The 21470-nt window shown below is 36.2% G+C and overlaps 2 protein-coding genes across 3 annotated transcripts in view; one reads left to right on the top strand and one right to left on the bottom strand.

Moving 5' to 3' along the window:
* Nucleotides 1-8930: 8930 nt before the first annotated feature.
* LOC125251975 (gastrula zinc finger protein XlCGF49.1-like) lies at nucleotides 8931-9545 on the bottom strand. The gene has a single exon (XM_048165029.1). It carries the CDS (start codon nucleotides 9543-9545, stop codon nucleotides 8931-8933), a length of 615 nt encoding a protein of 204 aa, XP_048020986.1.
* A 1607-nt stretch (nucleotides 9546-11152) lies between these two features.
* LOC125250790 (protein NLRC5-like) overlaps nucleotides 11153-21470 on the top strand; it is a 243665-nt gene continuing 233347 nt past the window's right edge. The window contains exons 1-9 of one of the 2 annotated variants that reach the window (XM_048163563.1): nucleotides 11153-11484; nucleotides 12105-12201; nucleotides 13476-13583; nucleotides 16104-16208; nucleotides 16385-16469; nucleotides 16744-16939; nucleotides 17046-18861; nucleotides 19889-20059; nucleotides 21017-21190. In XM_048163563.1, the coding sequence (XP_048019520.1) occupies nucleotides 12179-12201; nucleotides 13476-13583; nucleotides 16104-16208; nucleotides 16385-16469; nucleotides 16744-16939; nucleotides 17046-18861; nucleotides 19889-20059; nucleotides 21017-21190 (2678 nt within the window). In that variant the 5' untranslated portion in view covers nucleotides 11153-11484; nucleotides 12105-12178. The remainder of the gene's footprint in view (nucleotides 11485-12104; nucleotides 12202-13475; nucleotides 13584-16103; nucleotides 16209-16384; nucleotides 16470-16743; nucleotides 16940-17045; nucleotides 18862-19888; nucleotides 20060-21016; nucleotides 21191-21470) is intronic. The other variant, XM_048163564.1, reaches the window with a different exon arrangement.

Here is a 21470-nt window from a genome sequence, read left to right as displayed (position 1 = left end):
AGACAAACCCGTTTTGTTTAAGATGCACTGTGTGATTTTTTTGCTACTTAAAAACTTTTTATGTTTTTACATTAAAAATAGTTAATCACATGAGATAACTCTATAGACATTTTAGTTTTATAGAAAGATTTTTATTCTACATGATGATACCACTGATGATAACAGCAATGACAAATACTATTTATATAGAATTTAAATACTATAATACTACACAAATACTATTAAAAATATTGGTATGCTCATAAGGTTGCATTTATTTATTAAAAAATCTGCAAAATCAGTTTATATTTTTACATTATAAAATAAGTAATTCATTCTTGTGATCAAAGCTGAATTTTCAGCATCATTACTCCAGTCTTCAGTGTCACATGATCCTTCAGAAATCATTCTAATATGATGATTTGCTGCTCAAGAAACATTTCTGATTTTTATCAGTGTTGAAAACAGTTGTGCTGCTTCATATTTTGTGGAAACTGTCATACAACTTTCTGTAAGATACCAATGTTACTCATTTCTTTGCCTGGCCAAAAACTATGTCTGAACAATTTTCTGCATGCTGGTATTGTCCATAAATAGCATGATATTTTTTAATCAGGATTATTTAAGTGGGTAATTATATTTTGCTTATGCCAGATGCCAAAGAAACCAGCAGTCGACAAGGATTCCATTTTCACAGTCCTGTGTTCATCTAAAGAGGCTATAGTCCAAAATGGCAACATAGCTACTCCAAATCAGAGCATCTGGACAGAGCTTAGTAAACAGCTAGAAGACAAGATCACTGCAAAGGCTCTATACACTTTTGTTAAATTAAACAGACACAATATCTGGAATGTTTTAGGGTATATTCATGAAAGTGATCATGAAACAAGTGGCTGTAGTGATGACACTGATTTTGAGCCAGGGTCCCTTTCCTCCAAATCAAAAGATTGCTGGACTTTTAATCTTGAAGTTCCATTTCAGAAATGGATTGAATTCATGCCTGAAACAGTTAAATACAAAGACAAGGTCTCTAAAACACAAAAGAGGGTATACACAATTTTGAAGCCTGGACATCTGGACACATGTGATAAATCATCAGATTTGGCAAGAAGTAAAATGCCCCTGCACATTTGCCACATTAGAGGTCTATCCATCATTCACAGAGATATACATTGATGTCAGAGGCCAATGTAAAGAGTGTCGTGGCCATATTCACATAAAATGTGAACAAGAGCCTGAAATTAACAGTCCGATGGTGCTCAAGTGTTTACTTAGGAACACTGATGACTCCCTGCACACTGGCTGTTCCAAGCGTCCGATGTCCGGTAACTTGCGTGTGCAGATAGCCAAAGAGCTGTGTGAGGGTAGAATGGAACCCCATGGAAGGCATTAGAGGCAACAAAGCTGATGGACTTTGGAGATCCTGAGCCGAGCCATCTGCCTAATTTGGCCACCCTGCGCAAAGCTAAACAAGAGAAAAATGAATTGGAGTTAGGTGACAAGGATCCTATTTTGTCATTGCAGATATTAAAACAAAGTGCACCTCATAGTGGTAGTATTAAAGATATTGGACTGGACAAGTTTTTCTGCCACTACTGGAGTCAAACTCAAATGCATATGTACAAGACAATATTAAAGATATCTATTAACCCCACTGTGAGTTTTGATGCAACTGGCTCAGTAGTGAGGAAACTACAGAGACCAAATGGCAAGTCTGGCCACATCTTCTTATATCAGGGTGTTCTGGCAGGGGATGAGAGCTCAAGTGTCCCAGTGGTGCAAATGCTGTCAGAGAGACATGATGTTAATGCGATAACACATTGGCTGACAGAATGGATACGTGCAGGTGCGCCAGCTCCAAAAGAGGTTGTGAGTGACTTTTCTCTGGCTTTGCTCGGAGCTCTGGTCAAGGCTTTTACTCCTCATCCTGATCTAAAGACCTACATCAATGAGTGTTGGGGTGTCTTACTTGGTAAACATTCAGCAAAAGTGCAGCATCATCGCATTAAAGTGCATTCAGCATCAAGATGATCTGCCAGTGGGACTGCTTGAAGAAAAAAACATCATCGCATTAAAGATTTCTTTGTGAGGTCAATGGCACAGCTTCTCATGTCCCAATCCATGGATGATGCAAGAGAACTACTATGCAGTATTACTGTTGTGGCTCTCAGTGAAGCAGAAGGCAATGACAGCTCAGGAGCCCCCCTCTTATCAGAAAAGTGCAAGAAATACCTGAAAGCCCGAATTGCAGAAGAGCGTGTCATCATTCCAGATGTAGAGGGTGAGGACCTGGAAGAACTGGATCCATGTGACCAAACACAGACAGACCTATGGCAGTGGGTGACAGACATATGTGAGGAGAGCAGGTCACTTGCCGTAGCTAATGGCGATCATGATAATATGCACTTCCTCCCTGAAATTATTCCCAATATAATCAGGCTTGCAAGTTACTTACCACTTTGGACAGGGGTAATGATCCCTCACTTCCAAAGCACCAACATAACTGCAAGTTCAGCTAATGTTAAAGCAGAGTTCAAAAACATCAAACGAGGCCATTTTCAAGCATGAAAACTTGCCTATTCGAGTAGATCGATTCATTGCTCGACATCTGTCCTTCATTGAAGGCAACATGTGAATTTGTTCTGCAAAACAAAAAGGTGAGGAAAAAGGCAAAGAGGATGCAGCTGTTGCAACAGTGACCGTCACAGGACCCGATCCACTACCCACCACAACTTGCTGTGTAGATGTAAAACCAGAAATGGATGCTTTCTGTTCTGACACTGGACACAGGAAGTCTGACACTGTCACAAACATCCCTCCAACAGATGAAGATGCTGTTGAAAACTGGAGGGGCCTAGCAGTTCCACCCAAAAAGAGGAAGAGAAACTCATACCTCTCTCCTTGTCCTGAATGGCTTCATGCAGATCCATCTGTGAGGTGGAAAAGACTGAAAGTGGACCTGTTGAAAAATGGAAATAATCAACAGCCTGTTAAACTCAGGAAATCAAGAATCTCTGTGCTGAACACATGTGCATTTGATGCTTTTTGTCAATGCTTATGTTGTGTTTTCTGCGATAGTGTCACTTTTGAAAATATTGTTTGTGCTGAGGATTCCAACAATCTCCTCCAGTTAGTGAAATCCATCACCACAAAGGGACTGAATGCACAAGCCTACATACAGAGAGCTGAGCTGCTAAGTGGAATATTCAAAGCTGTCCGATTGAAGTCTGGTGCTGTCCAAATCGATGCACAGCGCCACATCTCCACTATCATTGATAAGTTAATGACAAAACGTGCATGTGTTTCCTTCACAAAACAGTGCTCCTCACAGTATTGTGGTCTCAGCACACAAGTCAAAAGGGAAATTCCATTTGTTTGTACTTCTGTTGCTGTACTGCAGGCTTCTGGCATGGCTCACCTTCAGACAGGGGCGTAAATCGCGGGGGGACAGGGGGGTCAGGACCCCCCTATCTGAGTGCTGTCCCCCCAAAAAAATATATAATTAATAACCACGCTAAGTATTGTACATAAATTATATAAACTTAAAATAATTATGTAAGTAGTGAAGCAATACAAACGCAAACGGGCGTTTTAAGTTTAGAAACATTTTGAGTCACCCCTCCCTTGCCTCACAGTGGTTTGGTCCACCGCGCACGTCACACTCGCTTGTGTGTAGATTCTGTAGAATAGGGATGGGCGATACCATTTTTTTCTTTCCGATCCGATACCAAGTACTTTCAAGGCAAGTATCGTCGATATCGATACCGATACCGATACTCCAATGAAATATTTTTATATTGTTTTTTGATAGCCATCATTATTAATTTTAAATAAACTGCAATGGACATTATTCTTTTTTATTTATTTATTTAAAAATACTGAACATTATTAATTAAATGAACAAAGATATCACTGTAGGCTAACAACAAAATATAACAAATATAACAAAAATGTAAATGTAAATTTCTCAATAATTGTCACATAATGTTTCTACATTTCTTCCCTTTATATGCTTTTGAGATGAAACAAAGTGAATGTTGACATTCTCCCCCTCAGCCTGTTTTTCTTTGACTGATCAAAATCTCTTGCTTTTGAAAAAAGTGTGGCGTATTGTTTTCTGACAAACGTCACACGAAGCTTCGTCATTCTTAACTGGAGTGTAATAACTCCAGATTAAACTACTTTTTCGTTCAGTCATGCCACGCACTCGACTTCCTTTAAAATCCTGCGCTGTGCGTGCTTGGCTGCTTGCTTGTCTTTGACAGAGTGAGCGTGAGCGAATATTGTCTCGACAAGCGGAGATACAGCGGAAGAAGATGTAGTTCCCATTGCCGTTCCTATTTAAGTAAATATTGCAATAATATACGGCGTACTAGCCTACTATTATTAAATATACCATAATCACAAAAAAAAAAAAAATAGATAAGATCGATACTTCTATTTGAGAATCAATCTTTTTGGTAAAGCCAGTATCGAAAGTATCGATACTTTAGGATCGATCCGCCCATCCCTACTGTAGAAGTCCGGCGGCGCCGGCGGGAGAGAACAGTTCTACAGACAGATGAGTTCCAGTAAGTCGGCTCTCAAGGCTATTTTATTCAAAAACATCGGATGAAGTGATTATTTTCTCTTTAATGCTGACGGTGCTGAGAAATTAGTCATAACAACAACAAAAAAGATGATAACTGATGATTTTATTTTCCCGTGAGTCCGCTATTTTAGCGATTATAATGTTACCTAGCTTATTTACCATAGCTTGTTGGATATTATAAGATAAGTCACCCACACCAACAACAATTAACATTGTGATAAGAATATGTGAACTGTAATAAGGCTAATAGATTTACTGTTGTGTGTTCGGTTATGCTCAGTGTGTATTCACAAAGACTAAAAGGGACTTTGGAATTCATCGTATTTTGGTGACTTGGTTGTAAACAACTTCAAAAAAATAAAATAAATAAATAAATATATATATATATATATATATATATATATATATATATATATATATATATATATATAAAGATTTTGAAGAATATTTTGGCCAATTTATTCAGTTTTTTCATTGAACCAAAGAGAAACAATGAGCATAATGGCAGTCTCCATGCTACACTAATAATAGTAGGTTTTCTTCTGTGTAACATTACATATATTATTTATAAGTAAAATTTTGGCTGTGTTATTTGTGTCCCCTTCAAAAATTGCTCTTAAGAAATTTTATGTTTATTGTCCCCCCCTACTGTCAGATGAAATTTACGCCCCTGCCTTCAGACCGCAGTAGAAGAAGGCCTTAACCTTCCAGAGTCCCCCTGCCTCAGGCCAATCCAAAGTCCGTCACAGTGTCCCTCTGCATTCAAGACAGATACCTCAGGAAAAGTGCTTTGTGCAGGGAAAGTTTCTCACAGTTACAGTGTGGGAGAACTTATGTGGATTGACACTGACCTGGGAAGCAACTCCCCAGAATTTCCTTTGTGTGAATTCCCCTCCAATCTGATGCTCCAGGGAGAGAGATTTACTTTAAGGGAAGTCATCGCTTTCAGAGGAGGCTTCACCCAGGATGCTCTTGGACATTATGTGGCCTACTGCAAGAGGTCTCCATGTGTCTGGGAGATGTATGACGACCTGAGAAGTGGAGTGACAGCAGCGTCAGAAAAAAACAAAATATGCCCACATGCTGTATTATACACAAAAGACTGTTGAAAGCCACACACCCTTGTTTTCATACTCCTGTTTGGAGAAGAAGTATCTGCTTTCTGGAAGTCGGGCTTGATGTTGTTTGCACTCAAGTGTATTATTCTGTGTGGTATTTTTTGGTTTGAAGACGGATATTAGCTTGTCAGTATTACGTATTTTAAGTTTAAGTTTTAAAGGTCCATTATTTGTGTTAAATAATGTTCGACAATTCAATTTCAAAAGTAAAATAATTTTGGGTTAATTCTTAATTCAGTGAGTCATGAATTTCCACATACATACATTACATACATACATACACATACAAAATATACATATTATATATACATACATATATATATATATTATATACATACATATAATATATATAGAGAGAGAGAGAGAGTCAGCCGCCATGACAGTCGCTTCAAGAGGAGTGATAGAAACGGTGAAAAGGTAAGAGTGCTGTGTGTTTGTGTGTGTGTGTATATATATATGTGCACAAAGTACAAGTTAAAAGTTTGAAAACATTAATTATTTTTTAATGTTTCTGTAAGAAGTCTCTTCTGCTCACCAAGGCTGTATTTATTTAATCAGAAATACAGTAAAAACAGTAATAATGTGAGATGTAAAATAGCTGTTTTCTATGTGAATATATAGTAAAGTGTAATTTATTCCTGTGATCAAAGCTGAATTTTCAGCATCATTACTCCAGTCTTCAGTGTCACATGATCCTTCAGAAATCATTCTAATATGATGATTTGATGATCAAGAAACATTTATGATTATTATCAGTGTTGAAAACAGTTGTGCTGCTTAATATGTTTCTTTTTTCTTCTTTTTTTGTGGAAACCATGATATACAACCATTGGAGACAGAAAAGACATTAATATTGTAAAAAAGAATTTCAAATAAATTCTGTTCTTTTTACATTTCTATTCATCAAAGAATCCACACAAAAATCTATTACGGTATTCCACAAAAATATTAAGCATGCAAAAACGGTTCTCAACATTGATAAAAATAAGTCTTAATAATAATGATTAATAATTCTTAATAAATAAACATCCAATAATAATTGAGCACAAAAGCAACATTTTACTATGATTTCTAAAGGATCATGTGACACTGAAGACTGAAGTAAGTTAATGATGCTGACAATTCAGCTAAAATAAATTACACTTTATATTACATTTAAAACAGAAAACAGCTATTTTAAAGTGTAATAATGTTTCACAATATTACTGTATTTTTGATCAAATAAATGCAGCCTTGGTATGCTTAAGAGACTTTTTTAAAAACAATTAAAAAACTTGACAACTTTTGACCGTTACTGTATGCACACACACAGCATTATGATATAATAAACAGAGCTACTACAGCAAACAATTGTGCGTGTATTTATGACAATATTATTATTACTACTGTTATTCATAACATGACGTTACAGTAAGAAGTAAAATCACTTACCTTGGAGTTTGTTACATTCCACACATCCTGTGATCCTCTGTGTCCGTTAAAAGTCGAACACGCACAGTGGATAGGTGACAGTTAAGTGAATGCGACTGTTTAATGTGATTTGTTTTGCCGTTTTATCTTGTTACTTAAAATCATAGACTGTAAAAAAAGAAAAATATATTGTAAAACAAATACGCAAAAACAAAACTTTTACCGGCACAAACCAGCACAAATGAAGCACAAACAAACGAACCTATTTTGAGAGAATTTAGAGCGTGTGGGGGGCTGGTGACGTCATCACCTATAATTCAATGCCTAATATTTTAAAAACGGAAGCAGCACAAACGAAACTTTCACCGACACAAACCAGCACAAACAAAGCACAAACGATTGAGACTATTTTGGGTGAATTTGGAGCATGCTGGGGGGCTGAGTGACCTCAGAATGACCTATAAATATTCTTTTAATATCTGAAAAACCGAAGCAGCACAAATGATTTTTTTAAGTCAAGTCAAGTCAAATTTATTTATATAGCGCTTTTTACAATTGGTAATTGTTTCAAAGCAGCTTTACATATTAGAAGCACAGAAAAAAGGGAAGTGGTTAAAAATAAGCTGTACAAACAAGCGTGGTAATATGTAACATATACAAGATGGTGCTACATTAAGCCAATGTCGGCTGACTCCCAGGGGTGGAAAAAAACCCCTAGGAGAAAAACCCAGCGTGCTAACACTGGGAAAAAAGTCCTAGGAGGGAAAAAACCCCTTGGAAGATATATATAATATATGTAAATGGATATGGAGATCAAAATCTGAATTATACATTTTATTATAGAGATTAAAAATAGATTATATATAAATATATGTAAGCGGATACGGGGATTAAAAATCAGAATTATAGATGCAGCCAGAACTGGATCTGTAGGCCCATTGTCTCCTGGGCTACGTTGTAGGCAGGTCCAGACACAGGTTCTCCATCTGATCTGGATACGGCCTGGATCCAGCACCCGGCAAACCTCAGGATAAGCAGAGAGACAGATATTAGCGTAGATGCCATTCTTATTCTGATGTACAGGTATATCTAGTGTTATAGGAAATGTTCTCGGTTCCGGCCGACCTAATTATTGCAGCGTAACAATCCTTTGAAACGGATTTGACATGTTAATGTATTGATAATCCTGTTATGTGTATGCAAGAGCAAAGAGATGTGTTTTTAGTCTAGATTTAAACTGACAGAATGTGTCTGCTTCCCGAACAATGCTAGGAAGATTGTTCCAGAGTTTAGGTGCTAAATAGGAAAAGGATCTGCCGCCTTCAGTTGATTTTGATATTCTGGGTATTATCAACTGGCCTGAATTCTGAGATCGCAATAAACGTGAAGGACTATAATGCATTAAGAGCTCGCTTAGATACTGGGGAGCTAAACCATTTAAAGCTTTATAAGTAAGTAGCAAGATTTTAAAATCTATACGATGTTTAATAGGGAGCCAATGTAATGTTGACAGAACTGGGCTAATATGGTCATACTTTCTGGTTCTAGTAAGAACTCTAGCTGCCGCATTTTGGCTCCTGTTTAAAAGCCGAGCAGAACAACCACCCAGTAGAGCGTTACAATAATCTAGTCTTGAGGTCATGAATGCATGAACCAACTGTTCCGCATTTGTCATTGAGAGCATGAATTTAGATGGAAGAATCTAGATACTAGGGCTTTCAAATGAAAGATTGGTATCAAAGAGCACACCCAGGTTCCTAACTGAGGACGAAGGTTTAATGGAGCACCCGTCAAGTGTTAGAGAGTATTCAAGGTTTTTTCGTGAGGAAGAGCTAGAGCGTGTGGGGGTGTCTTTGAAGGGCGGCTATTTGGCTGAAACTCCTCCCGCATGGAGCGCAGTGATACGGCTTCACTTCGCTGTGGATGCTCTCATGGATTTTCAGGAGTGCCGCCCGACTAAAACCTTTTCCACACTGAGGACAGATGAATGGCTTCTCTCTGGAGTGAGATTTTATATGAGTATTAAGGTATGATTTAAGTGTAAAACTCTTCCCACACTGCGGGCATGTAAACGGCTTCTCTCCGATGTGGATTTTAGTGTGCTCCCGAAGGCTTGATCTGTGTCTGAAACTCTTCCCACATCCATCGCATGTGAAAGGCTTCTCTCCAGTGTGAATCCTTATGTGTTCTTTAAGGGTTACTTTGAATCTAAACTCATTTCCACAGTGATTGCATGTGAAAGGCTTCTCTCCAGTGTGAATCCTTGTGTGATCCTTAAGGCTTGCTTTACATGCGAAACTCTTTCCACACTGAAGGCAGGTGCATGAATGTTTAGCTCCTGTTCTTTTTTGTGACAAATTCTTTTTAGATGTCTTTAGATGTTCTTCTTCCTGTTCATTCAGTTCTTCACTTTCATCTTCACTTTCTTCTTCACTTTCTTCTTTCATCAGGTCTGAATGAAACAAATTAAATGGTTAAAAATCAAAGTGAGCAGAATACAGGTGAAACAGGGTCTAGTTAATCAAAGTGACCCTCAGTTTAACAGCACAACACATCAGAGCTCCAGTGTCTGTTTTATGTGATATTTTATATGCCAAACGTTAATGATCTCATTTATAATGGCAATAAAACTGGGAGAAAGTTGATAGAGGCTGGGAGGAGAGGATCAGAAATGATAAATGAGAAACACCCACTGCTGTTTTGTTACTTTAGTGACTCTTTTCACAAGCCTTAATTTAAAGAAATACAATATTAATTAGCTTTATAAGTCAATTAAACAATTTAACGATATGACATTATGGTATCTGTTACTATTATAAACTAACAGTAAACTGTTCTGAAAAATATTTCTTTTATAGCACAAGGCTCTGTTTTTGAAATTAAAATTTCATGTTTTATAATAATTTTAGAACTTAGAATGCAATACTGTAAATCCATTTAATTAAAAATTATACATAGATACTCCATATATTTTTTAATAATAATAAAAAAATAATAATAAGGTTAAAATGTGTATATGTTTCATATGCCTTTTTGATTGGTAGGAGTAGTCATTTGGGTAAAGACTGTGGATTTCAGATCTCAGAAGAAAACAGCAGACGATCCACTCAGTGTTGAGAGAGTTTCATATGGGCTGCACAAGATGGTGTCTGTGATGTTTATTTCTCCTGTGTGTTTCTATAATTCACTGCACTTATTTTTGTGCAAGTGAGATGAGTAAAGAGCATCTGTTGCATAAATCATTGTCTGTCTGGTGTCTATAAGCAGTCTGGTCCTAATACAAAACAAAAGGATTGAATGTACAAAACAAATACAAACCTCAGGATGTCAGTCATTTACAATATCAGCATCTTAGATTATAATGCAGAAACAGGGAATATAACAAATGCACTGCTGAAATGTTAATTTAAGTGGTCTTAAACAGGATTTAGACATAATGTGGTAGAAGATCCTCGCTCCAGTACAGTAGGTGGCGTTCAGCCTGTAAAACACACGAAGAAGAGGAAAACGAAAGTAACGTCACATCAACAGAGATACCAAATAAACCTGTTGCTCTCTGGATTTGATCCATGCGATGTTCCAGAAAACATTCACAATGATAACCAAATCTAAAGCCGCCTTTCCACTGCACACGACAAACGACAGCCGTTGGGCCGGAAGTCATTCATTTCCAATGGAGAGTAGTACGGGGGCTGCGTGGAGTTCCGATCATATGCGAATGCGGAAATTTCGGATCCGATTTGAGCTTCGGATGCGTTCAAATATTTGAACTTCTGCGGCTAGACCGTATGCGACCGGCCGACCGGATATGATGTATTCTAATCAAAACGATGAGCGCGAAGTTAGAATTACCAATATTTTAACACTTTAACATTATGTAAACACTATTTCTTTAAAATGGTGGTTATTAATAATTATGTAAAAAAAAAAAAAAGATATTTTATGATTATTAAACCAATTTTTATGTTGATTAGCTCTATAAAATATACTAGTATGTTTTTATTTTAGATGTATTGAGGGTAATTTGCTTTATGGATATATTCATACATGCATTAACGTTACATTCATTAAAATCGTTCAGTTTACCATGGTGGTTGCTGGGTTGGAATCATAAGCCGAGGGTAACGGTTGCTTCACTACCAATTTCAAAGTTCCGTGCGACTGCCGCTAGGGGGCGAAATGCGACAATCGGATGCGAATGTCGTGTGCAGTGGAAAGGCGGCTTAACACTCGCGGTCATTAATGTATATTTAATCCACAATCCATCGATCAGAAAAAGATTTTGAGAACGACGCGCGCTGACAGACAACAAGAGTAGGAGGACAATGAGGAAGTTTATAAAAAATACTTATAATCTCTCTTCTTAGTGGACAAGACTTCAAGAAAGTAAGTGAGGGGGTGGGGGTGTATTTTTCAATAACCTTTGATAATAAACTTATTGAGAAACGGTTACTGAAAACGAATATGTTTCTGAAGGTTTAGGCTGTTGATTTTGTGATGCGAAATCGAAAGTATTTTTGAACCAGACATTTACAGTAGATGAAGCCTAAGTTCTTTTAATTTATTTTAATTAAATCGAATATTTCAGTTCATAACAATTATGATTAGTAGTTATACAGTATGACCATTATAATTCAGGTTACTTTTACTCTACTTTTTAAAAATGATTCCAAAATAATTATGAATCCCACCATCATTGTGAACTTGAAGTAATGGATAAATGACAAACAATTCAACAGTTAATAAAGATTGTGTAAATATGATTGTGAAATTATATTAAACTGGAATAGAGAATAAAACAAATTAGGTTTATGAATTCATATTTAGAGTCATGAGTCAGTTAAACTCATTAAACAATCTGAAATTATTAAGATCATTCATTTATTTTACATGACAATATATTTGTAACTCACTTTATTTTATTCATTGTTTTTGCTGTTGTGTTTAACTCATCATTCTTCATTATTTTCATGTTCTTCATCTCTGTAAAATCTTGTCATTTCCAGGTCCTGCTGAACGATTGATTGTTTTCTCAAACCAGTGCTGATCAGAGGAGCGAGGAAAGGACTCTCTCTCTAAGATGAGTCTCTCAGGGAAACACAGGTAACACTGCGTCTGTTTCACACCATCATTTTAAACTCTACTGGAGTTTGTTTTTCCTGTGAATAACTAAACTTGAATCATTGTTTTATATTTCTTCAATTTTGAACTTCTTAAATTAACTCTGACATTGTCTATAAAACTTTGTTTGTCACAGGATTCTATAGACAATATCACAGTTAATAATTTGTTAATTTCCTTCTAGACACGACCACACTGAATTAATCCAAACATGACTTTGGTTTTTAGGTCATAATATTAATGACAGACATTAGGAAACAACTAAACAATTAATTTAATTGAAGTTTGCTAACAAAACTGTGTCACACACACATTTCTGCTCCTCATTTCTGTTCATTAAAAAAACTTGACATGTTCTCTTAAAATGTTCAAATATTTTTAACATATTTAATCTCACTCATGTACATTAAAGGTCCCGTTCTTCGTGATCCCATGTTTCAAACTTTAGTTAGTGTGTAATGTTGTTGTTAGAGTATAAATAAAATCTGTAAAATTTTAAAGCTCAAAGTTCAATGCCAAGCGAGATATTTTATTTAACAGAAGTCGCCTACATCGAACGGCCAGTTTAGACTACATCCCTCTACTTCCTTCTTTAATGACGTCACTAAAACAGTTTTTTGACTAACCTCCGCCCACAGGAATACACAAGAGTTGCGTTTGTAGAGTGTGTTTGTCGCCATGTCGTCGAAACGCTGTTATTTTCATCCCGCAGTCCAATCACCGGGTCTGATTCCGGCTCAAATTGATAGGGTAAAATTAAAGACATGTTTACAATAACACTGAGCGCGTGCATCTCCACGTTATGGTAAGAGGCGTGACCTTTCCGGGCACGGTGCGCTAAACTGCTGTCGAATCACAACACAGGAACCGCTGGCACAATCAGAACTCGTTACGTATTTCTGAAGGAGGGACTTCATAGAACAAGGAAGTCATCAGCCCGTTTTTATGACAGTGGAAACAGCGGTATACAGATAAGTCAATTATGTGAAAAATACTGTGTTTTTTTACACGCGAAACATGAACACGTTATATTGCACACTATAAACACAATCAAAGCTTCAAAAAAACACGAAAAACAGGACCTTTAAAGAAATCATTAAACCAAATGTGAGCCAGTAAAATAAAATGATTGATAACTGTAAATTGTGTGAGTGTGTGCATTTCTGTGGAGGATCAGATAAAGACACGGATGTGTTTCAGACACAGTTGAACCTCCTTTACTAAAGTGTTTTTCTCTTTGTTCTTTGTGTCATTAGTGTAAGATCAGGATCACATGTGTCCAGCTCTGTGTCTCTGAAGAGTGATCGGTCAAAAGATGGAGTACCACCAAAGTTCAGTGGAGAAACACCATCATCTAATAAAAGGTATTTTGTGTGTTTACATTATAGAGTTGCATTATTTGTCCACAATAGTGCATGTGATTGAACTTGACTGAATAAAACAATAAGTCACAATAAAACTCAATTCCTGGGAACCTTATGAAACTCATTCCAGTAACACAATTACACAGGCAGCCACAAAAAAATTGATCATGCTAGGGGTGTGCGATATAACGATTTTTGATCGTGGACGATTAAAATATCGCCACGATCTGCTGATGAAGAAATATTGTAGTATCGTGCTACAGTGCTTTCTATTAGTTGCAGTTCCAGCGCCTCCGTCTCAACATACTGTTCAACATGCCATACATTCACATCACATTTTAATGCAGCGGTAGAGTAATATTCGCGGGACACTTCAATCCACAAAAGTTCATTATTTCATGTGCCTTGCCGGTTAAAGGAACACTCCACTTTTTTTGAAAATAGGCTCATTTTCCAACTCCCCTAGAGTTAAACAGTTGAGTTTTACCGTTTTCGAATCCATTCAGCCGATCTCCGGTTCTGGCGGTACCACTTTTAGCATAGCTTAGCATAGTTCATTGAATCTGATTAGACCGTTAGCATCGCGCTAAAAAATGACCAAAGAGTTTAGATATTTTTCCTATTTAAAACTTGACTCTTCTGTAGTTAAATCGTGCACTAAGACCGACGGAAAATAAAAAGTTGTGATTTTCTAGGCTGATATGGCTAGGAACTATACTCTCATTCAGGCGTAATAATCAAGGAACTTTGCTGCCGTTCCATGGCTGCAGCAGTGCAATGATATTACGCAGCACCCGTGAGCCCCTGCTTGCACAGGGAACGTGCCTTGCAACCATGGAGACGTTTGTGAGAGACGCTGCGTAATATCATTGCGCCTGCTGCAGCCATGATACGGCATCAAAGTTCCTTGATTATTACGCCGGAATGAGAGTATAGTTCCTAGCCATATCAGCCTAGAAAATCGCAACTTTTCATTTTCCGTCGGTCTTAGTACACCATTTAACTACAGAAGAGTCAAGTTTTAAATAGGAAAAATATCGAAACTCTTTGGTGAATTTTAAGCGCGATGCTAACGGTCTAATCAGATTCAATGAACTATGCTAAGCTATGCTAAAAGTGGTACCGCCAGAACCGGAGATCGGCTGAATGGATTCGAAAACGGTAAAACTCAACTGTTTAACTCTAGGGGAGTTGGAAAATGAGCCTATTTTCAAAAAAAGTGGAGTGTTCCTTTAAACTTTCCTTTAGTGTGCTGATGCGCTGTTCTGAAATGCGTTTTTCAGAACGTGTTCACTTAAAGCGCACAGGCACTAAAAGCCTGTCAGACAGCGCCTGATTAGTTGATAAGTTATCTTCCGATTGCTCCAATACTCTCAAATACGCACAAAGTTTACATAAATACAACTTGTTATGTCTAAAGTGAAAGTAAACATTTGAGAGAAAATTGGATGTGTGGCTGTATATTAGATATACGTGCAGGTCTTTACGTGCAGAGCAGCCTAATATTAACCATGCGGTCGCTTGTCCTTAAAGGGATAGTTCACCCAAAAATGAAAATTCTGTTATTATTTACTCACTGTAATGTTGTTTCAAAACTGTATTAATTTCTTTCTTGTGCAGAACACAAAATAAAATATTTTGGAGAATGTGGGTTAACCAAACAGTTGCTGGTCTCTATTGTCTTCCATGGTAGGAAAAACATAGTCACTGTGGACCAGCAACTGTCTGGTTACATTCTTCAAAACAACTTTTATTTTCAACAGAAGAAAGAAACTTAAAACAACTTGAGAGAGTAAATTATGGTAGATTTTTTTGGGGGGCAACTATCCCTAATTATCCTTAAAGAGAAAATCACCCACTGCTCTTGACTGAGAACTTCAATACATTTGCTTTATTAAGAATCAATGTATAATTTATACAGTGAAGTCTAGTGTTTTATTTTTATATTTGTTCATTTAATTTTTTACTTGAATGCTACTGTTAAATACACCTACTGTAGCTGAAAAAATAATTGTATTAATTTAATTTGTATAATGTGTAGCCTATTTTTTTCTACATTTTTAATAACAAAGATAAAATTAATAAGAAATAATAACAAATAACAGATAAAAAATAATAAAAAGATTTTTATCTTCACCACTTTGGCCTAAATGTCTGCCATTTTTAATTTTAATTTATATTTTGTTATTTTGTAAGGCTTTGTTTTTAAAATAGGGGAATTAGTTTGGCTGTAATGCTCAGTCACTTGCAAAATAATAAAAACAACATGAAGAATCGTGATAAAATTCGTGAATCATGATTTTCCTGAAAAAAATTGTGATATGATATTTTTGGCATATCGCCCACCCCTAGATCATGCAACTAAACATGTATATATCCATGCATCCCACCATAGTCATAAATGGACAAATGCAGAGCTATACTGCATTTAATTACTATTTGCAACATTAAACCTTTTCAAATGAGACTAAAGTATCTCCTGTAGTAAAGTGTTTTTCTCTCTGTTGTTTGTGTCATTAGTGTTAGATCAGGATCACATGTGTCCAGCTCTGTGTCTCTGAAGAGTGATTGGTCAAAAGATCAAGGACCATTCTTCAGTGGGGAAAAACCATCATCTAACAAAAGGTATTTCAAGTTTCTATTTTTTGGTCACACTTTGACTGTGGTAAAAAAGTTGTATCAGTGAATACCAATCATGAAACATTATTAGATCAAAGTTTTTATGGCTAATGTTTTTTTTCTAGCTTTTTGTAATATTTTACCTAGAAAATCAGTATTTTATTTTATTTATTTGATTACAGGCTTCAATATGAGACATTAGACTCAGACGTTCAGACTCACAGGAACCACAAGAATTTCAAAGACAATCTCCTGTGGATCTTCCAGGTAGGAAAACATATTTTCATAAGTGTTTAATATTTACAGCAAACAAATATGTTATTAAACGAAGAAGTTTTATTTAATTCCTCTTCATCACTTATTTTTTCCTTTTTAAGCAATTTTTTTTCTCTGTCAAAAATAACAGCTGGTTAGCATATTCGTCTTTTTAACTTTTTTTACACAAATAAATAATTATTGAATAAATAGTGTTAACCAAATGTAGATGCAAAATTTGGTTTAAATTGTGTTATTCTGTCTTTTTTCTTACTTTTGTTTGTAGGATCTTGAGAGCAAAATAATTACATTTCTGAAGAAAGAGCTGGAAAAGTTTAAGAAAATATTACAAAATGAGAACAGAGAAAACTTGGTGAAGGACTTTAATGAGAATAGATGCAGTATCAATTCAGCAGCTCTTGATCTCACAATACATTACCTGAGAGAGATGAAGCAAGATGAAGCTGCTGATGATCTAGAAGGTCAGAGACTCATGACCATCTGTCAGATTGACACTTATTAATGTAGACTATCTATAAAACTATACATTAAGAAATAAAATTGTCTATTTTTTGTTCCTATGTTTAGTTGATCTGGTCTTCATTCATCAGCTAAAATGTGGCCTAAAGAAGAAGTATCAATGTGTGTTTGAAGGAATGGCGAAGCATGGTGACTCCACACTTCTGAATAACATCTACACAGATCTCTATATCACTCAGGGTGGCAGTGAACAGGTCAATACTGAACATGAGGTCAGACAGATTGAAGTTGCTTCCAGGCATCATGAATCTCAAGAGATTCAGGTTAAATGCACAAATTTGTTTGAAGCTCCTGCACAAGAAGAGAAGATCCGAACTGTACTGACAAAAGGAGTCGCTGGCATCGGAAAATCAGTCTCTGTGCAAAAGTTTGTTCTGGACTGGGCTGAAGGAAAAGAAAATCAAGATATCAGTTTCATATTTCCTCTTCCATTCAGAGAGATGAACTTAAAGGAGAAAGAAAAACTAAGTTTGATGGATTTTATAACTCTTTTTTTCCCAGAGACAAAAGGACTGAACCTTACAAGAAGGAATCAATTCAAGGTCCTGTTTATCCTTGATGGATTGGACGAATGTCGCCTTCCTCTGAAGTTTGATTGTAATGAGACGTGGAGTGATGTATCGTCACCAGCCTCTCTGGATGTTCTCCTAACGAACCTCATGAAGGGAAATCTGCTTCCTTCTGCTCTCATCTGGATCACCACCAGACCAGCAGCTGCCAGTAAGATTCCTCCTGACTGTATCGACCGGCTGACAGAGATACGAGGATTCAGTGACGCACAAAAGGAAGAGTACTTCAAAAAAAGATTCACGGATCAGAATCAGGCCAACACAATCACTGATCATGTTAAAAAAACAAAGAGTCTCTTTATCATGTGCCACATCCCAGTCTTCTGCTGGATTTCAGCCACTGTCCTCCAGAACATTCTGGAGGAGAAAAGAAATAATGATGTGAAAAACATCTCTAAAACACTACAGAAATCAAATACTGAAGACACTCCCAAGACTCTGACACAAATGTACACACACTTTCTCCGCTTTCAGATCCAGCAGAGCCACCGAAAGTATGATGGAGAATACGCAGCAGATGTTTCCTGGGATAAAAACGCCATCCTTTCACTGGGGAAACTGGCATTTCATCAGCTGCAAAGAAACAATGTGATCTTCTATGACACAGACCTGGAAGCCTGTGGTATTGACGTCTATAAGGCATCAGTGTACTCAGGCATGTGTACCCAGATCTTTAAGGAGGAAACAGGGATCATTCTTGGTACCATGTACTGCTTTGTTCACTTGAGCATTCAAGAGTTTATTGCAGCCCTTTATGCTCATCTGTTTCTAGACATCAACAAGAAAAGTGTGTTTGTTCATGAGTCTACAGAACAGGAAAACAAAAATGAAACCATGATTGATTTTCTCAAGACTGCAGTGGACGAGGCGCTCGAGAGTGACAATGGACACCTGGACCTTTTCCTTCGCTTCCTCCTCGGTCTGTCACTCCAGTCCAATCGACGACTCTTACGGGGTCTCTTGACACAGCAAGACACCAATGACCAGATCAACAAGGAAATAGTTCAGTACGTCAAGCAGAAATTAGAAGATAATCTGTCTGCAGAGAGATCCATCAATCTGTTCTACTGTCTGAATGAACTGAACGACCAAACTCTGGTGAAGGAGATTCAGACCCACCTTAGCAAAGGAAGTATCTCATCTGGTGACCTTTCACCTGCCCAGTGGTCTGCTTTGGTCTTTGTGTTGTTGACATCAGAGGAAGAGCTGGAGGAGTTTGAGCTTCAGAAATTCAAGAAATCAGACGAGTGTCTCATTAGATTATCGGCAGTCATCAAAACCTCCAGAAGAGCTCTGTAAGTCATTTAATATGTTTCGTCATGTTTCGCTCTCATTGGAAAAGGCATTTATTTACATTATTCTATAGTGAATCCCCATCATGAACATGAACTTAAAAGCCCTGATATACTTTATTTGTTTAGGGGTAAAACGAAGTTCAAAATACGTGAGCAGCGATATACTGTTATCGAACATCTAATGCCGCCCACACTGCTGAGAACGATGGTTAAATTAACATGTAAAAATGTTCTGCGCTTTCCTCTCAGTAAAAAAAAAAAAAAAGCAATAAAATTGAGAAACTAGCAAGGATTTGTGGACATGTTTGTTTGCACAGGCTCTGTAGTTCAGCACTCCAGCAAAGTCATGCCGTGTTTATATTATAACACTTTATATATTAGTTTCGGCCTGATTTTGTTCGAAATGACGTCACATGAGTTTGTTCTTCAATTTCGTTTGAAGTATATTGTGGACTTTACCTATTAAAGCCTGACATATTAATAGTCTGAAAATTTTTTTTTTTTTTTTTTTATGGAGACAGTTCATCAAATTGTTATACAAAATATAAAAGAACATTTAAAAATGTTTGAATATTTGTTTTGTATCATATGATACAGCAGACTTTTGTGACTCAAATTATATATTGGCTCATATTCCTAAGGAAGGAAAAATAGATACATTTTATTCAGATGCATAAAATAATTGTAATTTGGTACAGATGTTTATTTATATTGATAAAAATAAAATGAAATTCTGAAAGGTTATGATATAAAACAATGAGACTTTTATATAACCGGCTAAATAAAGTACAAATATATTAGCAGTTGGTACTATGTATCTCCCAATAATTTGATATTTTAAATGCTTAGTTTTATGAGTAGTACTAGAAATACTACCTTTTGAAGAATATTCATATATTTAGCTCAGCCTCTTTACTGTGTATATGCTGTTTATGTAAAACTAATAATGGAAAATATATTTAATATTTGTATGTAGAAAATGTATGTGTTCCATCTAATTATATGATGTGATTTATTTCTCTTGTAGGTTAAATGACTGTAACTTAACAGACAAAAGCTGTTCAGCTCTGGCTGCAGTTCTTGGATCAGATAACAATCTGAAAGAGCTGAACATGAACAATAATAATCTGCAGGATTCAGGAGTGAAGCTGCTCTGCACTGGACTGAAGAATTTAAACTGTAAATTGGAGATACTGAGGTAAGTTGAGCCATAGAAGTCACATGACGAGAGTGAGGTGTGATGACTGAGAGGATGTTGTCAGACGCAAAAGCGCAAGAAAACTTTTTTTAATAATGTTGTGTTTTTCATGTGTTTTTCATATAAAATAATAATGAACTACAAAATAAGCATTCGTTTTAAAATCCAAAGATTATTTATTTATTTGTTACAATGTGGGTATACCATATCATCCATCTTATTCATTTTGGTAACAAATGTCCAATGTTTAAAAAGCGAATTTGTTATTGTACTATTTTATTGTTGATGTGTTTTCATTAATAATAATAATAAGCCACAAACTAAGCATTAGTTTTAAATTAAGGGTATACAAATACCTTTTATTTATTTGTAACCATGCGGGTATACCTTGTCATCAGTCCTTTTTGTTTTGTTGATAAAAGTTTGATGTTTAATATAAGCGAGTTTGTCATTGTACTTTGTGTGTGTGTTTTCATTAAGAGTAATATTGAATCGTGGAAAGGAAAGATCTAATATTAAAGAACAAAATGGGCTCAGTACACAAGATGGTGTCTTTGAGCTTTGGCAGTATGAGTGTGTGCATATTTACTTCTGCTCTTACTCTTTAGGTCTTAGTGACGTTCGCATTTACTGTAAGAATAAACCTTTATATGAAACTTGGCTAGGTATAAAAAATGTTGTTTTTTTAATTAAAGAGAAGATGGTGGTCTATCAGAGACGAAAGAAAACATTATTTTTGCATTATTGTGTACCTCTGTGGCTGTGCTGTAATTCATCAGTATACATAGAGATTATCTTTCATTCTTTCTCCTCTTTTTTGTCTCCATATTCGGTTGTAAGTTTCTGCAACTAACTTTCAATATATTCATACAAAGAACAAAATAAAATTCACTTTGAGGATTTCTATTGTTCAGGTTTAACTGATTTATCATCTGAATGTTTTCATTCCTGTTCTAGACTCTCTAACTGCAGTGTAACAGAAGAAGGTTATAAAGCTCTGGCTTCAGCTCTGAGATCAAACCCTTCACACCTGATAGAGCTGGATCTCACAGGAAATGATCCTGGACAATCAGGAGTGAAGGAGCTCAGTGATTTACTACAGGATCCAAACTGTCAACTGAAGACACTGAGGTAAGACAAGATGAAATAATTAACAAAATTAGTTATATGCAGGCTAAATATTCATAACAAATATAATATTTGTGTTATACAATAAACTGTTCAATTTGTTGCATCAAAATGATCAAGATCAGATCAGATGCTGTGGGTTCTGACATGATGATGATAACCGTCAACACAGTTTAGTTGTGATACAAGCTACAGGTCAAATAGACATTATGGGTCAGTATATGTGCTATTCTGGAGTATGGTATAACTTGACAATTAACATGCACAATTTTGTTTTTGCGCA

The sequence above is a fragment of the Megalobrama amblycephala genome, linkage group LG17, assembly GCF_018812025.1.
Source record: "Megalobrama amblycephala isolate DHTTF-2021 linkage group LG17, ASM1881202v1, whole genome shotgun sequence".
Classification (NCBI taxonomy): Eukaryota; Metazoa; Chordata; class Actinopteri; order Cypriniformes; family Xenocyprididae; genus Megalobrama; species Megalobrama amblycephala.
The sequence above is the reverse complement of the archived record's forward strand: the minus strand, read 5'-3'. Positions and strand labels throughout refer to the sequence as shown.

Bases quoted from the DNA above. Each gene is read 5' to 3' on its own strand.
- LOC125251975 (XM_048165029.1), bottom strand. From the start codon at position 9,545: ATGAAAGAAGAAAGTGAAGAAGAAAGTGAAGATGAAAGTGAAGAACTG.